The sequence below is a fragment of the Seriola aureovittata genome, chromosome 9 (genome assembly GCF_021018895.1).
Source record: "Seriola aureovittata isolate HTS-2021-v1 ecotype China chromosome 9, ASM2101889v1, whole genome shotgun sequence".
Taxonomy (NCBI): domain Eukaryota; kingdom Metazoa; phylum Chordata; class Actinopteri; order Carangiformes; family Carangidae; genus Seriola; species Seriola aureovittata.
The window spans coordinates 27,195,744-27,220,615 of NC_079372.1; the positions used below are offsets into that span (position 1 = coordinate 27,195,744).

Here is a 24,872-nt window from a genome sequence, read left to right on the forward strand (position 1 = left end):
CATATTATACTATGACGTTTTTTTATGTTTTTCTGCCTTATTACTCTATGTTATTTTTTTGACTTTTATGCCATACTATACTATGTCGTTTTTTCATTTTTGTGCCATACTATACTATATTGTTTTTTTCACTTCATAGGCCTTGCTATACTATGACATGTTCATTCTTCATTATACTATGACGTTTTTAGATGATTTTCTGCCTCATTATTCTTTGTCATTTTTAAAAAAAGATTTCCACACTATACTATGTCGTTTTTTCACTTTTTTGCCATACTATACTATGTAATTTTTCACTTTTATAGCCTTACTATGCAATATTGTCTTTGCACCTTATTGTATTATGATGTTTTTAAATGTTTTCATTCCTTATTATACTATGCCTTGTTGTTGAAATGTGATATATAAATAAATTTTCTTTGCCTTGCCTTGCCTGTGTTGTTCTTTCACCTTTTTCACCACACTATACTATACTATATTGCTTTTTTCACTTAATAAGCCTTTCTATACTATGACATATTCATTCTTTATTATACTATGACGTTTTTTGATGTTTTTCTGCCTTATTACTCTATGTTATTTTTTGACTTTTTTGCCATACTATACTATGTCGTTTATTTCATATTTGTGCCATACTATACTCTATTGTTTTTTTCACTTCATAGGCCTTGCTATACTATGACTTGTTCATTCTTTATTATACTATGGCGTTTTTTGATGTTTTTATGCCTTATTATACTATGTCGTTTTTTCATCTTTTTGCCAAACTATACTATGTCGTTTTTTTTTTCACTTTTAATGCCTTGCTATACTATCACATCTTCACACCTTATTATACTATGATGTGTCTTGATGTTTTTCTGCCTTATTACTCTGTCATTTTTTGACTTTTTTGCCATAATATACTATGTCATTTTTTTCAATTTTAAGGCCTTGCTATACTATGACGTCTTTATAACTTATCATACGATGACTTTGTCTAATGTTTTCATGCCTTATTATACAATGCCTCGTTTTTGAAAGATTGTATACAAATAAACTTGCCTTGCCTATGTTGTTCTCTAACTTTTTTTGCCATACCATACATTGTTGTTTTTTTCGCTTTTACTGCCTTACTATACTATGACGCCTTTATACCTTATTATGCTATGACGTTTTTTGATGTTTTTCTGCCTCATTATTCTTTGTCATTTTTAAAAAAAAAATTCCACACTATACTATTTCGTTTTTTCACTTTTTTGCCATACTATACTATGTAATTTTTCACTTTTAAAGCCTTACTATGCAATATTGTCTTTGCACCTTATTGTATTATGATGTTTTTAGATGTTTTCATTCCTGATTATACTATGCCTTGTTGTTGAAATGTGATATATAAATAAATTTTCTTTGCCTTACCTTGCCTGTGTTGTTCTTTCACCTTTTTCACAACACTATACCATACTACATATTTTTTTTCACTTTTAAAGCCTTGCTATACTATGACATGTTCATTCTTTATTAAACTATGACGTTTTGTGATGTTTTTCTGCCTGATTACTCTATGTTAATTTTTGATTTTTTTTGCCATACTATACTATGTCGTTTTTTCATTTTTTTGCCATACTATACTATGTTGTTTTTTTCACTTTTAAGGCCTTGCTATACTATGACGTCTTCATAACCTAATATAATATGACGTTTTTTGATGTTTTTCTGCCTTATTACTCTATGTCATTTTTGACTTTTTTGCCATACTATACTATGTCGTTTTTTCATTTTTTTTCCATACTATACTATGTTGTTTTTTTCACTTTATATGACTAATTATACTATGACATGTTTATCCCTTATTATACTATGATGTTTTTTGATGTTTTTCTGACTTATTACTCTATGTTATTTTTTGACTTTTTTGCCATACTATACTATGTTGTTTTTTTCACTTTATATGACTAATTATACTATGACATGTTTATCCCTTATTATACTATGACGTTTTTTGATGTTTTTCTGACTTATTACTCTATGTTATTTTTTGACTTTTTTGCCATGTCGTTTTTTCATTTTTTTGCCAAACTATACCATGTTGTTTTTTTCACTTTTAAAGCCTTGCTATACAATGACATGTTCATTCTTTATTATGGTATGACGTTTTGTGACGTTTTTCTGCCTTATTACTCTATGTTATTTTTTGACTTTTTTGCCATACAATACTATGTCGATTTTTCATTTTTTTTGCTATACTTTAGTATATTGCTTTTTTCACTTAATAGGCTTTGCTGTACTATGACATGTTTATCCCTTATTATACTATGACTTTTTTTTATGTTTTTCTGCCTCATTACTCTATGTAATTTTTTGACTTTTTTTGCCATACTATACTATGTCGATTTTTCGTTTTTTTTGCCATACTATACTATGTTGTTTTTTTCACTTTATAGGACTAACTATACAATGACATGTTTATACCTTATTATACTATGACGTTTTTTGATGTTTTTATGCCTTATTACACTTTGTCATTTTTTGACTTTTTTGCCATACTATACTATGTCGATTTTTCATTTCTTTGCTATACTTTACTATATTCCTTTTTTCACTTAATAAGCCTTGCTATACTATGACATTTTCATTCTTTATTATACTATGACGTTTTGTGATGTTTTTCTGCGTTATTACTCTATGTCGTTTTTTTGACTTTTTTGCCATACTATACTATGTTGTTTTTTTCACTTTATATGACTAATTATACTATGACCTGTTTATCCCTTATTATACTATGACGTTTTTTGACGTTTTTCTGCCTTATTACACTTTGTCATTTTTTGACTTTTTTGCCATACTATACTATGTCGATTTTTCATTTTTTTGCTATACTTTACTATATTCCTTTTTTCACTTAATAAGCCTTGCTATACTATGACATTTTCATTCTTTATTATACTATGACGTTTTGTGATGTTTTTCTGCGTTATTACTCTATGTCGTTTTTTTGACTTATTTGCCATACTATACTATGTTGTTTTTTTCACTTTATATGACTAATTATACTATGACATGTTTATCCCTTATTATACTATGACGTTTTTTGATGTTTTTCTGACTTATTATTCTATGTTATTTTTTGACTTTTTTGCCATACTATACTATGTCGATTTTTCATTTTATTGCCATACTATACTATGTTGTTTTTTTCACTTTATAGGACTAACTATACAATGACATGTTTATACCTTATTATACTATGACGTTTTATGATGTTTTTATGCCTTATTACACTTTGTCATTTTTTGACTTTTTTGCCATACTATACTATGTCGATTTTTCATTTCTTTGCTATACTTTACTATATTCCTTTTTTCACTTAATAAGCCTTGCTATACTATGACATTTTCATTCTTTATTATACTATGACGTTTTGTGATGTTTTTCTGCGTTATTACTCTATGTCGTTTTTTTGACTTTTTTGCCATACTATACTATGTTGTTTTTTTCACTTTATATGACTAATTATACTATGACCTGTTTATCCCTTATTATACTATGACGTTTTTTGACGTTTTTCTGCCTTATTACTCTATGTAATTTTTTTACTTTTTTGCCATACTATACTATGTTGATTTTTCATTTTTTTGCTATACTTTACAATATTGCTTTTTTCACTTAATAAGCCTTGCGATACTGACATTTTCATTCTTTATTATACTATGACGTTTTGTGATGTTTTTCTGCGTTATTACTCTATGTCGTTTTTTTGACTTTTTTGCCATACTATACTATGTCGATTTTTCATTTTATTGCCATGCTATACTATGTTGTTTTTTTTCACTTTATAGGACTAACTATACAATGACATGTTTATACCTTATTATACTATGACGTTTTATGATGTTTTTATGCCTTATTACACTTTGTCATTTTTTGACTTTTTTGCCATACTATACTATGTCGATTTTTCATTTTTTTGCTATACTTTACTATATTCCTTTTTTCACTTAATAAGCCTTGCTATACTATGACATTTTCATTCTTTATTATACTATGACGTTTTGTGATGTTTTTCTGCGTTATTACTCTATGTCGTTTTTTTGACTTATTTGCCATACTATACTATGTTGTTTTTTTCACTTTATATGACTAATTATACTATGACCTGTTTATCCCTTATTATACTATGACATTTTTTGACGTTTTTCTGCCTTATTACTCTATGTAATTTTTTTACTTTTTTGCCATACTATACTATGTCGATTTTTCATTTTTTTGCTATACTTTACTATATTGCTTTTTTCACTTAATAGGCCTTGCTATACTATGACATTTTCATTCTTTATTATACTATGACGTTTTGTTATGTTTTTCTGCATTATTACTCTATGTCGTTTTTTTGACTTTTTTGCCATACTATACTATGTCCATTTTTCATTTTATTGCCATGCTATACTATGTTGTTTTTTTCACTTTATAGGACTAACTATACAATGACATGTTTATACCTTATTATACTATGACGTTTTATGATGTTTTTATGCCTTATTACACTTTGTCATTTTTTGACTTTTTTGCCATACTATACTATGTCGATTTTTCATTTTTTTGCTATACTTTACTATATTCCTTTTTTCACTTAATAGGCCTTGCTATACTATGACATTTTCATTCTTTATTATACTATGACGTTTTGTGATGTTTTTCTGCGTTATTACTCTATGTCGTTTTTTTGACTTTTTTGCCATACTATACTATGTCCATTTTTCATTTTATTGCCATGCTATACTATGTTGTTTTTTTCACTTTATATGACTAATTATACTATGACATGTTTATCCCTTATTATACTATGACGTTTTTTGATGTTTTTCTGCCTTATTACTCTATGTTATTTTTTGACTTTTTTGCCATACTGTACTATGTCATTTTTTCATTTTTGTGCCATACTATACTATGTTGTTTTTTTCACTTTATATGACTAATTATACTATGACATGTTCATCCCTTATTATACTATAACGTTTTTTGATGTTTTTCTGACTTATTACTCTGTTATTTTTTGACTTTTTTGCCATACTGTACTATGTCGTTTTTTTGACTTTTTTGCCATACTATACTATGTTGTTTTTTTCACTTTATATGACTAATTATACTATGACCTGTTTATCCCTTATTAGACTATGACGTTTTTAGACGTTTTTCTGCCTTATTACTCTATGTAATTTTTTTACTTTTTTGCCATACTATACTATGTCGATTTTTCATTTTTTTGCTATACTTTACTATATTCCTTTTTTCACTTAATAGGCCTTGCTATACTATGACATTTTCATTCTTTATTATACTATGACGTTTTGTGATGTTTTTCTGCGTTATTACTCTATGTCGTTTTTTTGACTTTTTTGCCATACTATACTATGTCCATTTTTCATTTTATTGCCATGCTATACTATGTTGTTTTTTTCACTTTATAGGACTAACTATACAATGACATGTTTATACCTTATTATACTATGACGTTTTATGATGTTTTTATGCCTTATTACACTTTGTCATTTTTTGACTTTTTTGCCATACTATACTATGTCGATTTTTCATTTTTTTGCTATACTTTACTATATTCCTTTTTTCACTTAATAAGCCTTGCTATACTATGACATTTTCATTCTTTATTATACTATGACGTTTTGTGATGTTTTTCTGCGTTATTACTCTATGTCGTTTTTTTGACTTTTTTGCCATACTATACTATGTTGTTTTTTTCACTTTATATGACTAATTATACTATGACATGTTTATCCCTTATTATACTATGACGTTTTTTGATGTTTTTCTGACTTATTACTCTATGTTATTTTTTGACTTTTTTGCCATACTATACTATGTCGATTTTTCATTTTATTGCCATACTATACTATGTTGTTTTTTTCACTTTATAGGACTAACTATACAATGACATGTTTATACCTTATTGTATTATGACGTTTTTTTGATGTTTTTATGCCTTATTACACTTTGTCATTTTTTGACTTTTTTGCCATACTATACTATGTCGATTTTTCATTTTTTTGCTATACTTTACTATATTGCTTTTTTCACTTAATAAGCCTTTCTATACTATGACATTTTCATTCTCTATTATACTATGACATTTTGTGATGTTTTTCTGCGTTATTACTCTATGTCGTTTTTTTGACTTTTTTGCCAAACTATACTATGTTGTTTTTTAAACTTTTAAAGCCTTGCTATACTATGACATGTTCATTCTTTATTATACTATGACGTTTTTTGATGTTTTTCTGCCTTATTACTCTATGTTATTTTTTGACTTTTTTGCCATACTATATTATGTCGTTTATTTCATATTTGTGCCATACTATACTATATTGTTTTTTTCACTTCATAGGCCTTGCCATACTATGACTTGTTCATTCTTTATTATACTATGACGTTTTGTGACGTTTTTCTGCCTTATTACTCTATGTAATTTTTTTACTTTTTTGCCATACTATACTATGTCGTTTTTTTTTACTTTTTTGCCATACTATACTATGTCGATTTTTCATTTTATTGCCATACTATACTATGTTGTTTTTTTCACTTTATATGACTAACTATACTATGACATGTCTATCCCGTATTATACTATGACGTTTTGTGATGTTTTTCTTCCTGACTACGCTATGTTATTTTCTGACTCTTTTCGCCATACTATACTATGTCGATTTTTCATTTTTTTACCAAACTATACCATGTTGTTTTTTTCACTTTTAAAGCTTTGCTATACTATGACATGTTCATTCTTTATTATGGTATGACGTTTTGTGACGTTTTTCTGCCTTATTACTCTAATTTATTCTTTGACTCTTTTCGCCATACTATACTATGTCGTTTTTTTGACTTTTTTGCCATACTATACTATGTCGTTTATTTCATATTTGTGCCATACTATACTATATTGTTTTTTTCACTTCATAGGCCTTGCCATACTATGACTTGTTCATTCTTTATTATACTATGGCGTTTTTTGATGTTTTTATGCCTTATTATACTATGTCGTTTTTTTTTACTTTTTTGCCATACTATACTATGTCGATTTTTCATTTTATTGCCATACTATACTATGTTGTTTTTTTCACTTTATATGACTAACTATACTATGACATGTCTATCCCGTATTATACTATGACGTTTTGTGATTTTTTTCTTCCTGACTACGCTTTGTTATTTTCTGACTCTTTTCGCCATACTATACTATGTCGTTTTTTCATTTTTTTGCCAAACTATACAATGTTGTTTTTTTCACTTTTAAAGCTTTGCTATACTATGACATGTTCATTCTTTATTATGGTATGACGTTTTGTGACGTTTTTCTGCCTTATTACTCTATGTTATTCTTTGACTCTTTTCGCCATACTATACTATGTCGTTTTTTTGACTTTTTTGCCATACTATACTATGTCGTTTATTTCATATTTGTGCCATACTATACTATATTGTTTTTTTCACTTCATAGGCCTTGCTATACTATGACATGTTTATACCTTATTATACTATGACGTTTTTTTGATGTTTTTCTGCCTCATTACTCTGTCATTTTTTGACTTTTTTGCCATACTATACTATGTCGATTTTTCGTTTTTTGCCATACTGTACAATGTTCTTTTTTTCACTTTATAGCACTGACTATACTATGACATGTTTATAGCTTATTATTCCATGACTTTTTTTGATGTTTTTCTTCCTTATTCTTTTATGTCAATTTTTTGACTTTTTTGCCATACTATACTATGTTGTTTTTTTCACTTTATAGGCCTTGTTATACTATGACATGTTTATACCTTATTATACTATGACGTTTTTTGATGTTTTTCTGCCTCATTACTCTGTTATTTTTTTTACTTTTTTGCCATACTATACTTTGTCGATTTTTCATTTTTTGCTATACTTTACTATATTGTTTTTTTCACTTTATAGGGCTTGCTATACTATGACATGTTCATTCTTTATTATACTATGATGTTTTGTGATGTTTTTTTGCCTTATTACTATGTCGATATTTCATTTTTTTGCCATCCTATACTATGTTGTTTTTTTCACCTAATAGGCCTTGCTATGCTATGACGTCTTCACACCTTAATATAGTATCATCTTTTTTGATGTTTTTCTGCCTTATTTCTCTTTGTCATTTTTTGACTTTTTTGCCATACTATACTGTCGATTTTTCATTTTATTGCCATACTATACTATGTTGTTTTTTTCACTTTATATGACTAATTATACTATGACATGTTTATCCCTTATTATACTATGACGTTTTTTGATGTTTTTCTGACTTATTTCTCTTTGTCATTTTTTGACTTTTTTGCCATACTATACTGTCGATTTTTCATTTTATTGCCATACTTTACTATATTGTTTTTTTCACTTTATATGACTAATTATACTATGACATGTTTATCCCTTATTATACTATGACGTTTTTTGATGTTTTTCTGACTTATTACTCTATGTTATTTTTTGACTTTTTTGCCATACTATACTATGTTGTTTTTTCATTTTTGTGCCATACTTTACTATATTGTTTTTTTCACTTAATAGGCCTTGATATAATATGACGTCTTCATACCTTAATATATATTTTTTGCCATACTATACTTTGTCTTTCTCACTTTTAAGGCCTTGCTATACTATGATGTCTTCATACCCTTTCACATCATCATACCTTGACGTCTTGATGTTTTTATGCCTTATTATAGTATGCTGTTTTTCCAAATCTCTGAAGCATTGTTTATGAAATGTGTCATTTTCAACATGTTTCCCAAACCCATATTCTGATTTATTTTTTTATTTAAATATTACTGCCTTGTGTTCATTAAACCTCTGTGTATCAATTAGATATTGTAAATGGGTGCTATTTTTCCAGGAAAAGTGCAACAGAGTCAAGACAAATAATAATAATAATAATAAAATGACATCAAAACACCACACGCAAATTCTGCACAGGCTTTATTTATGAGCATACAGGAATCAATATCTGTTGGACGCATCAATACAAAGCCACAGAGAGCAGTAGACACAAGAAGCACACTGTCCCGAATGAAACACTTACAGTAAGTGAAGAAACATCTATTACAATGCCATTTTATATCATAGTAGGCTGATGGCATGTGAGAGCTACGAGTTGGCAAGTTAGGGATATATATACTTGTGGCATTTACACTGTTAATGATTTGTCAATTTCAACATATATTATGTTTTTTTTTTGTTTATTTAAAAAAAAGGAAGCAAATACTTTAGAAAAATAAAACAGAACACAACTTTACAAGAATAAATTTTACCAGTATGGCTTATATGAAGCAGTAAGCATGCAGATTTTCTATGTATTCTACTGTGCTTACAAATGCAGGTTGGCTATAGGATGGTGCTTTGCACATGATGAAATACAATAATTTTTCTTATTGCATTGTGAATATTTTGTTTAATAACATGTAACCACGGTTCTATAAATCTGGACACTAATTGCTCCTGATGAATCAAACATCTTCATCACATGGGAGGTCAGGGACTGCGTCACCATGTACAGTATGGAGCCCAGTCAGCCCATCATACCCTTTTCTCTCTGTGAGACATCCCTCTGAATACTGTTTGAAATATCCTCTTTAACTGAAGTCTACCCTGTGTGTTTGAATCAAAGTGAGTCTTGTGCATCTGAATATGTGAGTATGTGTGTGTACGTGTGTGTACTGTTGTGTGTTTCTATGTGGTTGTCGGGAAGCTTCATATAGGCACTCTTTCCAAAATAAAATGTCCCACAGCCTGTGTGGACCTCACAGACCTATTCAGGTCTATCAGAGGATCATCAGCCACTTCTCTTTCTTGGTACTCGGGGGAGCTGCTGACACAAAACAGCTGCATGCCGAGTCACTGACCTGCAGGGGTTGGAAACACACTCAGAGTGAGACATAAAGTAATGAGCTGAAAATTGAGTAATGTATGAACAACGAGATCTAGATGTTTTCTTTAGTTGTCCCTTAATTGTGTCCAGTCTAAACTAAACTAAAACACAAAAGGTCTTTTTTTAATGGAAGACATGTTGACATGTCACAGTAGGAAAAGCACAGATGTAAATAATAAAACGAATGCAGGCTAAATTCTATTTAAAAGCTCCAGTTTTAGGGTCCTGATATTGTGCATGCTGGTTCACTGTCACACTGTCATAGCTTACTGTGACACTGAGCAGTGAAGAGTCAAAATGTCTGTTATGAAGAAGGCCTTTCATAGAGCAGAGCGAGGGAGCAACACAAACACTGCTAAGAGGAGGTCTGATCAGTTGAATTAAGTGAAACAACTGTGTGTGTTGACCATAGGTCTGTAGTCGTATTAATATATTTAAAAGACTAAGATGCAAAACCACCAACCACAAGTCAGAGTAGGTGCAGAGACTGAAGCAGGTCTATATAATGGAACAAATGACTGCAATTGCACAACTGAAAATGGACGCTTTTATACAACGTTGGACATGTGTTACACAACACCCTGGTGTTTAACTAAGTCAGATGGGTTTGTTTTAACAAAATTGTGTTGTCATAATGGAGTGTTACTGAAAATGCATTGTTATATTCCTCTTTAACTGTTATGCTGCAATGCCTGTCTTTGTCTGTTGCTCTACTTATTTATTTATTAATACTTCCTTTAATTATTATTTTTATTTTTTTATTTAATTTTTTAGGGTATGTGGTTTGTTTGTATTGTTCTGTAAAATAACAAACATTTTTATCATATATATATATATAAAATTGCAAATATTTAATTAGGATATGTGGTAACACTTTATTACATGTTCATATTAACTAGGGGGACTTAAAGTAGAGTGATACCATCCAAAAACACTTGTTTAATAAAGGTGTAATTCAAATACAATTATGCTATACTGTATTTGATTATAATATGTATGCAAATGCTTTACTTGAACCTACCAAGTAAAATGCTTTTTTCCATGTAAACTTCATGCAGCCTTCACATGACTGAGCAAACTCCAGTCTGCGTAGTCTTGCCATTACAGTTCTTACCGTACCTGCAAGCAAAACAGACACGTTCAGTCCTCAGTCAGTGCTGCTGTTTTCACCAAGTCAGAACTCATCATACATCAGGTGAAGCTGATACTCACCCATTAAGGTTGGCGGGCTCTGAGTGGTACACATGCTTGCCCTGCTCAGCTATAGTCGGTGCGTGGTGTGCCCCGCACTGGCTCTGACTTGCTTTCAGTGGGTGATAATGGCTCTTCAACTCAGTGTGGCTTGTGGGCAGTGACATGTGATTTGTCCCTTGCACGTTCCCTTCGACCTCCGCCACCTTGGGGTCAAGCTTGCCTGGATCGAGATGTTTGCGGTTTTTTATTGGGGAGGACAAGTCGATCACCTTGATGTCTGGGATGCTGGACCGTCTCAGGACCAGCTCTGAGTGAGCCAACTGCAGCTTCTTCATGTGGTTGATGGCCACAGCGGCATTGATAGCTTGCTGTAAAGTGAACAGGGATAAGAGGTTGGAAGAGACATTGACAATATTTTCTACATTAAATGTGCGCTTCAACAGCTTCATGTTTTTGACTAATTTTTACCGCTGAACACTCAAGTGCACCCTGGTTGCCCTGACAGTAATAGCACTACATCGACACTCAGTGGCCTTGATTACAGAGCACTATCTTATTAAACTGTCCTTAATCAGGAAGGATTTAGGAAAGCACCTGTTTAATCTAGTATAAACAGCAGGTCCTTAATGAGCTTACCACTTAAAAGCCAAGAAATCAATGATGACTGACCTTCCACTTGGACTTGGCAAAGTTCTTTTGGATCTGAACACTGACAGAATAATAGATGTCCTGGCTCCGGGCCGTCTTTCCAATAATCCTGGTGAAGAGATGACGGAACAGAATGCTTCAATTTATTTTGAGGTACAATTAATCCCATATCCATCTGTGTGACCGGACACTGTGTGGATAAACGCCTATCTCCTGTACTTCACATGTATCTTGAATGTCACCAGGAGTCTATAGTCTCAAAATACTATAATAAATCTAAGACTCATGAGCTACATGCTGAAAAGCAATACTCACTAACTATTCAAAGTTTTGAATTTATATAACTTTAAAGAGATGAAAGAATCTTGAATTTCTACATGTAATTTTAACTATGGTACAGAAGCCTAAATGGACATTTTTACTGCAAAAACAGATCAAGCACGATCAAGAAATGTGACTTTATTGCAGGAAATCCTCATATCATAAAACTAGTTTAAAGCTAAAAGGACGAGACAATTGGATACTTTGAGAGTTTAGTTTAGTGCACTGGTTCCCAACCTTTTCCAACTCAGTGATGTGAACCCATGTGAACATCTCAAAAATGTTGGCAGCCGACATCTGACCCCATAACTGACAGCACTTTGTATTCTAAAGATAACACTCGAACATTCAGGATTGACTGAAAGCAGGGGAAGCTCAATTTTATTTTTTGTTTGATGAGGAGGAAGAAAAAAGACAAAATTCAATATTTTTAATGTTTTTAAAGATCATTTCGTTTTAAAATAATTAAAAACCTTATTTATATTTATACTTTTTTATAATTACATCTTTTCACCAAAATTGTTCTGTTTTGTTGGCCCACTTGCAATTCCTGGCCCACAGGTTGGGAACCACTGGTTTAGTGCATTACAATGTGATACAAGGCTGATGAGTGCCACTCACCAGGGATGTCTGAGCGCTTGGTCAGTGCTGTAGCGCATGCTGGGATTCTTCTGCATCATGTTACGGATGAAATCTTTAGCTGCAGATAGAAAGGTGACAGACATTAGGGCAAAGAGAGCTCTCTGTATTGAGGAATGAAGCAGCTGCAGCAGGTTATTCAACATGTCTGGGCTATTATTCTGTGTCTTTTACCAGATTCAGATATGTCATCCCAGAAGGGCGAGTCAAACTCATACTGCGCCTTCATGATCTTGGAGAAGAGTCGTGTCTCACTTTCTTCATAAAAAGGGGGATATCCACAGAGTCTGCAGTGACAAAATTTATCAATGTTGGAAAAAACCATCTCTAAAGAAATATTCCACATTTCCACAATATGGTGCATGTCTATTTATTATGCCTGCAGGCAAACAGTATGAACATTTTGCATGTCTAGTAGGTGCTCAGTAGGTGGTGCTATGGCTCAGTCACTGCAGGATTATTCTGTATGTAGGTAACTGTGTCATGCTAAACACAGACACAACCAGCAGTGGCTTTTAATCTGAAAATCCTGCCACTTAAGAAAATCTTGGAGGAGATTTACAATCTTCGCAGCGGAAGTTTTAGATAAACTTCTTCTGTCTAGTTTCTACTGATGTGTGCAGTCATTCACCATGGTTTATACTTACAAGATGTAGGTGATAACTCCAATAGACCAGCAGTCCACTGCCTTGCTGTAGGGCTTCTGAGCCAAAACTTCAGGAGCTGAAAGAGGGAAAAACAAGTAGGCCAATGAGTACTCTAATTAAAGAAAGTACATATTGTCTGTACTGTCTCACCTGTGTGTCTTATATTCCTCTGACCTATTTTGAACACCCCCACTAAGTGTCCATACACAATTCATTAGACACACATCCATACCTACGTATCCTGGAGTGCCACAGGCTGTCGACATGATGCCGTTGTCCACCATCTTTGAAAGGCCAAAGTCACTGATCATGATCTTGGAGTTTTCGTCCTGGCTGTAGTACAGGATGTTCTCCGGCTGCACAGGGACAAACAGACAGGAGAGCGGTTCACACACTGATGTCGTCACTGAAGAAGAGTTACTTCCCCTGCGGTGAAATAAATTCTTTAATATTTCACTTTATATAAAAGCATCGGTGCTGTAAATGGAGCTGTGCCTGCCATTAGAAGTATAAGTTTGGACACTCTTATCTGCTTTCTTGCCAAGATGTAGATTAGAAGATTGTTACCATGATTGATACCAAAAATGAAGCTACAGCCGGCAGATGGTAAGCTTAGCTTTGAATTAAGACTGGAACCAAGATGAAACAGCTGGCCTGGCTTTGACCAAAGGGAACAAAATCCAGAAAATTACTGCCAAGAAATAATCTGGCACATAACCCGCTGTTAAATTGAAAATGTATCATTTTTACAACTTGGTAAACCAACAAGAAATGTGTTAAATAGTGAGCTTTAGAAATGCTAATAGGTGAGTTTTGTTGCCTTTGGTAAAAGCCAGATTAGCTGTTTCCAGTCGTTATGTTACAATAAGATAACTGTCTGCTGGCTGTAGCATCCTGAATGAACATATATAATCTTTAAACATTAAAAGTAGTGTTAACTCTGAAGAATGGTCATGTATACAGTGTTTCAATGTAAGTGCTTAAATAGCCTCTGTGATCCTGCAAAGGAGAAGCAGGTATAGATTGATGGATGAAGTTGTAATAGATGGTTTCTGGGAGGTCAGGGGTCTCCTTAAATTAGTATCAAATTTTGCCATATTATTCTTACTTAGCACCAAGTGAAGCATACAATACAAAATAAATAATGTGATTAAATGTAATGTTATGAGTGTCTCTATTGAGAAAAAAAAATCGTAATATTTAATAAAAGATTCAGTAATTTGGCAAATCTCAAAAACGTACTTGGTGTCGGGTTCATACCTTGAGATCTCGATGCACTATGCCGCTCTCATGCAGATAGCTGACGGCCTGCAGCACCTGCTGGATCACCCTGCTGGCATCCTTCTCTGAGTAAACCCCCCGGTCCAGAATACGGTCAAAGAGTTCACCGCCTGCAACACTGGTGAGAACAAATCACTACCATTACAATCTGAAATCTTAAATTAGCTAACCTGATCATTAAGTAATAAGATAATAACTGGAAAACTCACAGCTGCATGACAAGGTAGTAATGGGTCCGACTCTCGTAGAAATCCTCCATCCCCACAACATTGTCGTGTTTGATTCTGTGAGAGAAAATAACAGAATTCACATATCTTCAACAGTAACCGCAGCTAAAAGAGAGCAGATCAATGGGATTACTCCCCACTCTGACTACTGAGAGAATATGAAATGAAAGTTGAAGTCACGTATTGAATCACCTTCTCAACACGGCTATCTCATTCTCCAGATTGAGGTCCCTCTTCTGCTTCTTCTTCACACACTTCATGGCAAACATCTTTCCCGTTTTCTTCTCCTTCACCATGTAGACCTCTGAGAACGCCCCCCTGTTCATCAACACACAAACACACAGCACTCATGAGTTATTGGTGATGCCGTGGTTAACTGCTTTGAAACAGCACAGGAAGATATTGCAGATCTCACAGAAAGAAGAAATTAGTTTTACCTTTGAGATTATTAAAATAGGTTGTTAAACTACAGGGACCTTAACAATAAAGAGTATTGGCCTCTTGATGGGTCTACTTTCCATTAGTCTCAGGTAATCAGGAGTAGCTTTCTCTTACTTCCATTTCTCAGTAATATAGTAGGTCAAATGTGATTCTTACTGTTTTTCAGCATTTATTTGCAGGACTTTAGTTTCAAACGTATGTGAAGTCATTATTTAGAATATAATAGAAGGTAATAGTCATTACCTAATTGCATCACACTGGGTATCGGGTATTTAATAAACACACAGCAGAAATAGCAATATCAGGGGGTTCAATTAAGATCTACCAAAGATCTCTGTGGCTTAACTATTCACATGTCAGAGGCTCATTATTCTCCGTGCTGTTCCATGTCCATGCTTTCTTCAGCGCTGTCTGGGAATAGTTGTTCTACCGGGTGGATTAGGCCCTTTATCCCTGACGCAATGGAAACAGCAGCGGGTCCAGGGCCTTATGTGCACAGGTCAGAAACTGAGCATGTGCGGCAGGGATCCTTGGGAACAACAAGCTCTTACATACAGTACAGTACAGTACAGGTCAGTACAGGTCAGTACAGGTCAGTACAGGTCAGTACAGGTCAGTACAGGTCAGGTCACAGACAGGTGTCAGAGGCTGTGGGAACACCCTTCCCTGCCTTCTGTCTGTGAAGTGATGACACTGACCCTGAAGGATGAAGGAATGCGCACTAATGAAGATCAGCGCACACAGCTGCAGGAGTATGAGAGCAACTTTAATCCTGTTTATTTAAAAGCAACATGGGAAATAAAAGCTTTTATTTCCCATGTTGCATATTGGATTTGCTAGTAAGTGTACTGTGTCACATTTAGATGGCGTTGTTGCAACTGCCTGACACACACACTCATACACACTATATAATGCTCAGGGAGGCAGACAGCATCATCACAGTGCTTCACATCCCATTGCTCGACTGATTTGTCCCTGGTTAACAAAGCTCATTTTCTTCCTAGCATCTCCTTGAAGCTTATTGTGACTCTTAAGGGAAATCATCAATCAAGGCCTGAGCATGAAAGCCAGACAGCATCCTTTCAAAAAAGAAAGAAAAAAAAGAAGGGCAATCAGAAATCACTGACGCACTGAGCTGAGTACATTTGCAAGTTTAAAATCCAAAGACGTTGGAAATCTCTTCGTATTTCATGAGACATTCTGGGGCTCAATCTTGCGCCTGAAGAGACCGCGTCCTGATTGCTAAGAAACCACAAGGATGTTGTTTACGCTATGTGTGATGAGGCCCAATGGGAAAGGCTGTATTCAGTGTTCTACGCAGTCTCCTGTCCCCTTTGGATTCTCTTTCTTTTATCGGTGTCAGAAGACAGGAAGACAAAAAAAAACAAAAAAAAACACTTAACAATACATCTGAGAAAGGGCAGAACAGCTGTCTGTTTGTCCTCTGTGTTGACATACTCACAGACAATAAAGCAAAATCAGAGGCTCAGACTGAAGCAGAAAGCATTCAACATCCTGTTTGTGTCTCATCGTGTTATCTTCAGATTGTTTGGGGAACTCAATATAATTGCTTCAGACTAATTGCACCACATATTAGATCATATTAGATCGCACTGCCTCCTTCACCCAGTCCAATCACAGCTGACAAAAACCTCTCGGCCCTCAGCAGCACGGAGCCGGTCTGCTTTTTTCCAACAACACACTGATGTCATTCCGGCAGCGCTCGCTTCCTTGCACCTTTATTTACTGTTGTTCTCCAGCCACTCACTAATTACTCGACAGCGCCTGGAGACCTGCTGATCATTGATGCTGACTTCACAAAAAAAAAAAAATAGGCCAGAACAAGGGACTGTAAACAGAGTGTGTGCACCAGTATACAGTGATGTATACAGTAACATGAACCATCGGCTGGAGTTGCAGGTGAACTTAAAACAGTGCAGACCAACTGGTATCCAATTAGTTTCCTTGCTTTTAGGGCTGCAACTAAAAGTTAATTTCATTATTGATTAATGAATTAGTTACTTTCTTGATTCACTCATAATTGTTGTTAGAAAATAGTGAAAAATGCCCATCGTAGTTTCCTAAAGCCAAAAGGTGGTGACCAAATATCTTGTCTGATAACAATCAAAAATCCAAGGACAATCTGTTTATTATCACATAAAGAGAAGCAACAAATACTTCAGCTGGGAAGGTGGCAGCAGAACATTTAGCTAAAAATGACCTTAATTATGAAAAAATAGGTGCTGATTATTTTCCTGTCAATCAACTAATAGAAGAATTGTCTAATTTTCTCAGCTCTTGCTTTCTAAACAGATTTTTTACATTTTCTTCTCTTTTTTGTGAGGAGAAATATCACAACATAAAGGTCCCATATGTTACACTTTTCCTTGTTTTATTTTATGTTTTGATATCCGTAAGAAAATTAATTTGTTACCAAAATACAGGCTGTGTGCATTTCTCTGAGCAACCTAGACTTGATTTATAATCAAAAAGACATGGAAATCTCATTTTATACAATATCGGACAATGTAAGATAAAAAAAAGTAATAATTTAAAGTGTAAATGTTTTTGTGAATGAACTGCTGGGCTGACTTCACAGCCAGGCGCCATCAGGAAAGTCAGACTAACCCTCTAACAGCCTGAGCATCTTGTTGTCTAAGACTGCAGTAAAGTAGGCTTCCTCGTGTTAATCCAATCAAACCAGTAATCTGTTCTGTAACTCTAACAGCAGGTTGAGAGTCTATAAACAGGCCATGTCCGTAGCATTTCTGGATAAAATAAGTTTTACTGCAGCTCCTCTCAATATCACTCAAGCAAAACATCCAGATATTCACAAGGGTTCTAAGAAAAACAGGAAGAAATTGTGCAGTGGACTCAAAAACTGAACAGGAAATTAAAACCAGCCAGCTCAATAAATATTAAGATTTCTTGAATAAATCAATACTTTTAATGTAAATAGATGCTGCTGTCTCACACTGAGATAAAATGTACTCACGATCCCAACTCTTCCATGATGTCAAACACCTCCTGGATATTTTCTGTGTCCTTCTTCCACACGTAGTCAGCCTCCTGACGACCCATGTCTGCAGATGCTTCTACGGGGATTTCTTTCAGAAGCAAGGAGAAAGAAAAGGCATAAGAACAGATGTCACTAAACAGAGAAGTTCCACAGTCCTCCTGTTTCCTTAGAGGGTTCGAAACTTCTGCGTGCAGTTGCATCAAGGCGGCAATAATCCTCTCCACTTAATGTCCAGACACCTCCATCATCATAAAGACAAAGTCCTGTGGGATTATTGAAGAGTCATGAGAAAGCAGGTGTGAAGGTTGGTTTGTCTGCTGCGCTGCTCAGACTGTCTGCAGGAGGACGCAGCCGATGACACAGACATGAGCCTTTGTCTGGCAGACAAAAGGTTAGCGCACTAATCCATGCTCTTAACGAGCACACAGGAAGGTGTGGAGCAGTGCCAGTCCCGGCCCACACCGGGGCCAGATGACACTGTATGACTCTGCTGAATAAGGCTGAGCAATAATCTGTCAGAGATGTCAAACAAGAGGAAGACTAAGAGGAACCTGTTGCCTTGATTTTTTTCTGCATTGGTTAGACGATGTGTTTTTGAAAATGCTCTCAAATAAAATTAATAATAAACTACTGAAATACTTCCCGCACAACTCTTATGATCACATCATGATACTCTGCTCTTATGTTAAGCAAAATAGCTGTCTCTGCTAAAATAATGAAAATCTATGAGGATAAGAAAGTTGGAGAGAATTACTTATCCAATAAAACTTAAGGTACTGAGGAGGATTAGGAGCACTTTAAATGAACAGGTTACCCAGTTTGCTTTCCTGCCCTCTTTTCTCTTATATAAGGGATTAGTTAACTCTTCATCTGGAGACCTGACCTTGTCACGGGTATCAACACTGGAGAAGACCCTCAAACAAATATCTTTTGATGCAGCTACCACAAAAAGGTACTTGTTGATCCTACAGCACAAGTATATAGAAATCTATGAATAACAGATAAGGAAAACAAAACATGTTGTCCAGTCCTTGCATATTCACATTGACTCAAACATTACAGTGCAATGAATCTTACTGCAAGATATGACATTTATATATTAATGCATCTCTGAACTCATTTCCAGGGACCACGCTGATTGAAACAGTGTCTGTTCACAGAGAGATGAGCTCTGAGGACCTGATGTCTCTCGCATACAGAAAAGGGTCTCAGACCTTTTACTTCCCTGTTGTTCACTCTGCAGTGTTTCTTTCTTACACAGAGGCTTTAAGGTCAGAACATGGGAGGAGAGGATCAGCTGTAGCCTACCTGACACGGACTCTCATGCAGACACACTGAATGATGGAGAAATTGAAAATGTGTCCAAAACCAAAAAAAAAAAAAACACGCAAAACTAGTTTGCACAGTCAAAACCTGCAGCAGTGATCCACATTTGAAAATACATCTTTTAAAAATAATTTCTTAACAGAGCAGATCACACTATCATCCTTTACCTGCAGGTTTACAGTCGGGCTACACGTTTTCACACTGACGCTAAACCACCTGTAAAAGGATAAGACAGAAACAAAGAGACGTGCTGCTCTGCCCCTTTCCTCTACTCTCATACAACATGCGGGACCAAGTTGGCTGCGGCACCAGCGGAAAGATCACTCTGCGGCAAAAAGGCGAGCGATCAGACATTCAGATCAAGCTCCAGCCACACCGCTCTCACAGAATCAGATACAAGCAGGTTTAGATTCAGAAAATGACTCATGATGCCGGAACTCAACACACTCACATTACTGGCAGAATACAAATGAGGAAACACTGACGCTCTGCTCTGCCTGATTCTTGGCTACAACACGAAGTCCCCAGGCTGCAGCTCTACTAATTAAAAACAATGTAGTTTGAGTCGCTCAGATCCAAGTGTTTCACCTGATGAAGAAGCACATTGACTGAGACTCACCTCGAGACTGTGCGCTGCAGGAGCTCTGCTCTGACTCTTCTGCCAATAGCTCGCCGCGGTCTGGACAGATTACTTCGTCTGGGACCTCGCAAATACCTGTTGGCAAATCGGAGATTACATCCATGGAGAGAGGCGAGGGGAGGGGCTGACGGTGTCACAGGTGCTCATTGAGACTTAAGGCGCAGGCTTCAGATCAGGGTGCTGCTGCTGCTGCTGCTGCTGCTGCTGCTGCATCATTCATCTCTCCACACCGCTGCTGTTTTTACACAGAAAAACGGCGCGTCTGACGCAGAGAGGAGCAGCTTTACCCAAAACAGCGCGATTCATTCACAACAGCCCACTCCATGTGCGTGTGCACGCACAGGTACGCGCACGCGCACACACCAGTCTGGGCAGGTCTTCTCAGCACTGATAGAAGTGAACTACCATTTTGAAATGCATGGTCAGAATAACATCAGTGAATATCGCCATGACAACAGGGAATCACTTTCTAATAGGGCTGATAAACAATAAAGCGTTTCTTGGTTGTAACTAATGGATTCATTAATTGTTGTTACAGACAACTCTTATAAAAAGTATTCATTTTACTTTTATTGTTTTATATTTAATGTGGCGTCTTTGAAACTGATCAACAGAAACAGAACATTTAGTGCCAAAGTAAAAAGAGACCTAATTAATTATTAACGGTCCCATATAGTATAAAGGTATATTTCCATGTCTTTTTTGATTATAGATCAGGTCTAGGTTCTATATTAGTAAAGTGAAAGTGTCAATAGAGAAATGCACACAGCCTGTATTCAGAAACTGAGCCTTAAAATGAGCCGTCAGGACTTCTGTAACTTTGTGATGTGACTGCTCTCAGCCTAGCCCCAAGACCAGCCCACCAGTGTTTGCCTGAAATCTGCTATATTTTTATTTGATCACTCAGAAAACAGTCAGCTGATTAGAAGAGAGGCTCATTGTGTCTCTTCTGATTGGCTCACCGACCTGTTGTTACTAGAGCTCTAGAGAGAAGCCTGAGAGAGGAGATGTAAAACTACGTTAAAACCACAAATAAATCTTCTTATGGTCATCAGCACATCAAATAAAACATAGAAAAATATTTAATATAAAATACAAAATACTTGGCAGCACATTTACCTCCTCACTATAGTACATGTGCTTTTGGCAGCAATTACAGCCTTGACCAAGGTCTAATTATATGATTTCTGAAACCCAAGGGAGAGAATAGTTTGCAGCAAGGTCTAAAAAAGACATGGACACTTCCAAGAATGACTGAATACTTACTAGTGATGTTATCACTGTACTAGTCAAGTTATTAATGCAATGCATTAATAGGGTTTTTATTTATTTATATATATTTTTTTTTTTCCATCAAACCTGCAGTTGAAAGGTCAAATGGCCCAGTGGAGTGGTTTACCCATTACATCCCATTACATCCTATAAACCATTAGTAAAGGTGCCATAAGATAAAGTGGTGCCTACAACAAACAGGAAATGTGTTTGGAAACTTGTGTTCACATCACTTCAGTAGAAACGTTGTATCTGGGTTACACACTGTGACTGCAGCATTAGGCTCTGAGCATGCTGCAGCATGCACTGTGGTCTTCAGAGGCAACCTTTAACAGGCTTATGTATTAATCTGCAACAGGTGTTTATTTCACCTGCCACATGCGGAGCCACACAGTACACAGAAACAAAGGACAGGTCACGTTTATAGCGCTGTCGGCCGTCTCTGTTCGTTTATTTACTGCAAACAAACCAATTCTGCTTGTGCCATGCAAAATAAATTATCCATAAATATTTCAAATCAAAAGGCACGACTCAGCTAGAGCGATGCAGGTAGGTGTTGAAGGTCAGCAAAAACTTGTTTTAATGATTTCTATCTATCACAGGCTGCAGTGATGAACCAGCGTGACTCCGTCTGCCTGGATGAGGTTCATGGCTTTAAAAGCAGCCTACCTGAGTTTTAGGGCATGTGCTGCAAACAGAGAGTGAAAATATCAATAGCTGGACCGGCTCATCATGTTGTCATGGATACTGGTTCAAAAGGTTGTCATGGTCATCTTCCATTTCAGGTGGGGGGTTTTTTTTTCCAGGAGAAGAATGAGCTGAAGTCTTTTCCAATCAGGAGAGGAGGCCTCAGGCCGCAGGAGACAACAGCTCCTGTAATGAGTGTCAGCTTTGATGACGGATGTTAAACTGCAGGAAAGCCGCACAGTCACTGGGTCTGAGTAAGTACCAGCTGCTGTTAGAGTGTTTGAGCAGTTTTAAATACCAGGAAATATTTGTTCAAAAGATAGTACATGACTTAATCTGTCATAATCTGTACTATCATGCTAATTATTAAAACATATACACAGTTCTATATTTTTGCATAAAATAATCTATCAGTAAATTGTCTGTAATTTTATACTGGGATATAAATGATTATTGTGGTATTGGAAAATTTCAAAAAAATAAATTGGGGAACATCTAATGGATAAAATAAGATATAATATATATATATATGTGTCTTCCACTTAAAACACAATAAAAATAGGGTTTAAAAATCAGACCATTCCATGAAGTAGTTCTGCTGAGTGATTCACAACAGTGCTCACAATGGCCTCACACACACACTGATATAATATTACAGGAAGAGATACCACAGTATAATCAGTAGTGAGAAGTTAAAGAGTATATTTGCTTCTCAATATTCAGGTACTTCGCTAGTTTGTACTTCTACTCCTATATTGTACTTTTTACTCCACTATCTGACAGCTGGAGCTCTTACTTTGCATTTTAACATTTTACTTATGAAACACAAAATTATTTTCTAAAATATGCTGCATTGTTGTGTAAAAATATCAAGCTATTTTAGTCAGTAATTAAGTCCTTTTCTTTTTTTTTCAAAAGCAGTGAAAACTAAATCTGACAGAACTGTAAGAATATTCCAATATTGTATTCACAGCAAATTTACTTGTTAACATCTTTTAGTCTTTTGTTCAGAAACCTGTTATTTCTTGTTTCAAGATATAAAAACTAATATCCAAAACATGTTTAAGCAAGTTGATTTGATTTCAAAGTTAGGATTTTAAGACTTAAATTAAAATAGAAATGTCTGTATACGATGACAGAATAAACTGCACAACAGTATTTAAAGCAGTTAAAATAAGCTCCACCAACTATAACAATTAAATGTAACTTACACATTAAAGCATCAATAATAGTCTCACAGCAGAATAAAAAAGAGCCATTTTACATAATTAATACTTTTACTTTTGATACTTTAAGTAGGTTTTTCTGTTGCTTTTGCTGAAATAAATTTCAGAATGAAGGACTTTTACTTTTATAAGGGAATTGATCATTTTACTGAAGGATCAGAGAACTTCTTCCACCGCTGTACACGACAGAATTGCACCACACACTCATGTGAACCTTACATCATCTACAAGCTTAGAAGAGAAACAACAGGATCAGTTTGAACTTTCTGACCTTTATAAGTGGGATTATCCTGGACGGCAGCTTCAGTTATGTCATTAAAGTGATGTAAAAACAAAGTTGTCCATTCTCCACAGAGGACAACAATTAACACCGCCTCAGGCTGTTAAGATCTTTGGCGAGTTAATTAATGGTCAATAGGATTACACTAAAGGGATCAAGTAAACGTTCAATACTTTATATAACCTGAGTCAAAGAAGAACATTTATACTCATCACACCTTCAGATCTTCAACAAACAATTCAGTGACGTTAATCACGATTCAGATCCATCAAACAAATATCTATTTTGGCCTATAAAGTGTTATATAAGGTGATTTAATTGTTACAAAAAGTGTCCACTGCTCACATAACCTGAGATTAAATGTAAGTCGGTGAATGAAACTACTGACTCATGTGAGACATTACAACACCATAAACATATAACAAAAAAAGTTATATAAAGTAATTAACCACTATTCAAGTGTGTTAAAAGTCTCTTAGAATAAACATTATAAGTGTGTGGGCTGTAATCATCTACTGTAATTATTCACCTTTATGCTCCATTTCAGAACATCCAGAAATAGTGGTGCTCATCCTCCACATGGGCTTCCTCCGAACGGTCAGAAGGGCTGATAAATGCTTACAGCTAGTCAACAAACATGCTTTTCTGAGGTTAAAACGATTACCTCTGTTCAGTTTGGCTCCTCTTAATGGTGCCCACTCTTTGAGCTTTTTGTGTTTTGCATTTGAAGGGTTACTTTCCAAAATAGCCCTCTCAAAAAAAGTTATTCACTGAAGTATATCATCCAATATCTGAACATTTTGAGGATTTAATCTGTAAAAGGCTTTAATACATAATACATTTCTTCTCAATCTGTACATATGTACTTCTTCTTTTTGGATGTTCTTTGTCAGACTTATTCTTCTAAATGAATTATCCTGTCTGATTCAAAAGAATGGACGTCTTCAGCCTAACTGAAGAGCTGACAGGTGAATGAGAGGCTGACGTGGCTGTGTGAGCATGAGTAGCATCTGACCTCAGCTTTCTTTTTGAAATGTTGATTTTTAAAATTGCCAGATTTAGTTTTTCCGTTTTATTTATTTACCAACACCCT

The 24,872-nt window shown here is 34.9% G+C and overlaps 1 protein-coding gene across 2 annotated transcripts; it reads right to left on the reverse strand.

The window, feature by feature from the left end:
* Positions 1-8,965: 8,965 nt before the first annotated feature.
* Positions 8,966-20,760, reverse strand: camk1gb (calcium/calmodulin-dependent protein kinase IGb). Of its 2 annotated transcripts, none has more exons than XM_056386022.1 (13): positions 20,294-20,760; positions 18,325-18,436; positions 15,081-15,206; positions 14,871-14,945; positions 14,641-14,779; positions 13,613-13,736; positions 13,381-13,456; positions 12,908-13,020; positions 12,716-12,794; positions 11,795-11,882; positions 11,144-11,493; positions 10,953-11,050; positions 8,966-9,905 (listed from the first exon to the last, which is right to left on the reverse strand). In XM_056386022.1, exons 1-12 carry the CDS (start codon positions 20,415-20,417, stop codon positions 10,993-10,995), a joined length of 1,464 nt encoding a protein of 487 aa, XP_056241997.1. In that variant the 5' UTR covers positions 20,418-20,760; the 3' UTR covers positions 8,966-9,905; positions 10,953-10,992. The 2 variants fall into 2 exon arrangements, with proteins under 2 accessions (XP_056241997.1, XP_056241998.1); XM_056386023.1 differs by lacking the exon at positions 20,294-20,760 and adding an exon at positions 19,842-19,965.
* Positions 20,761-24,872: the final 4,112 nt, after the last annotated feature.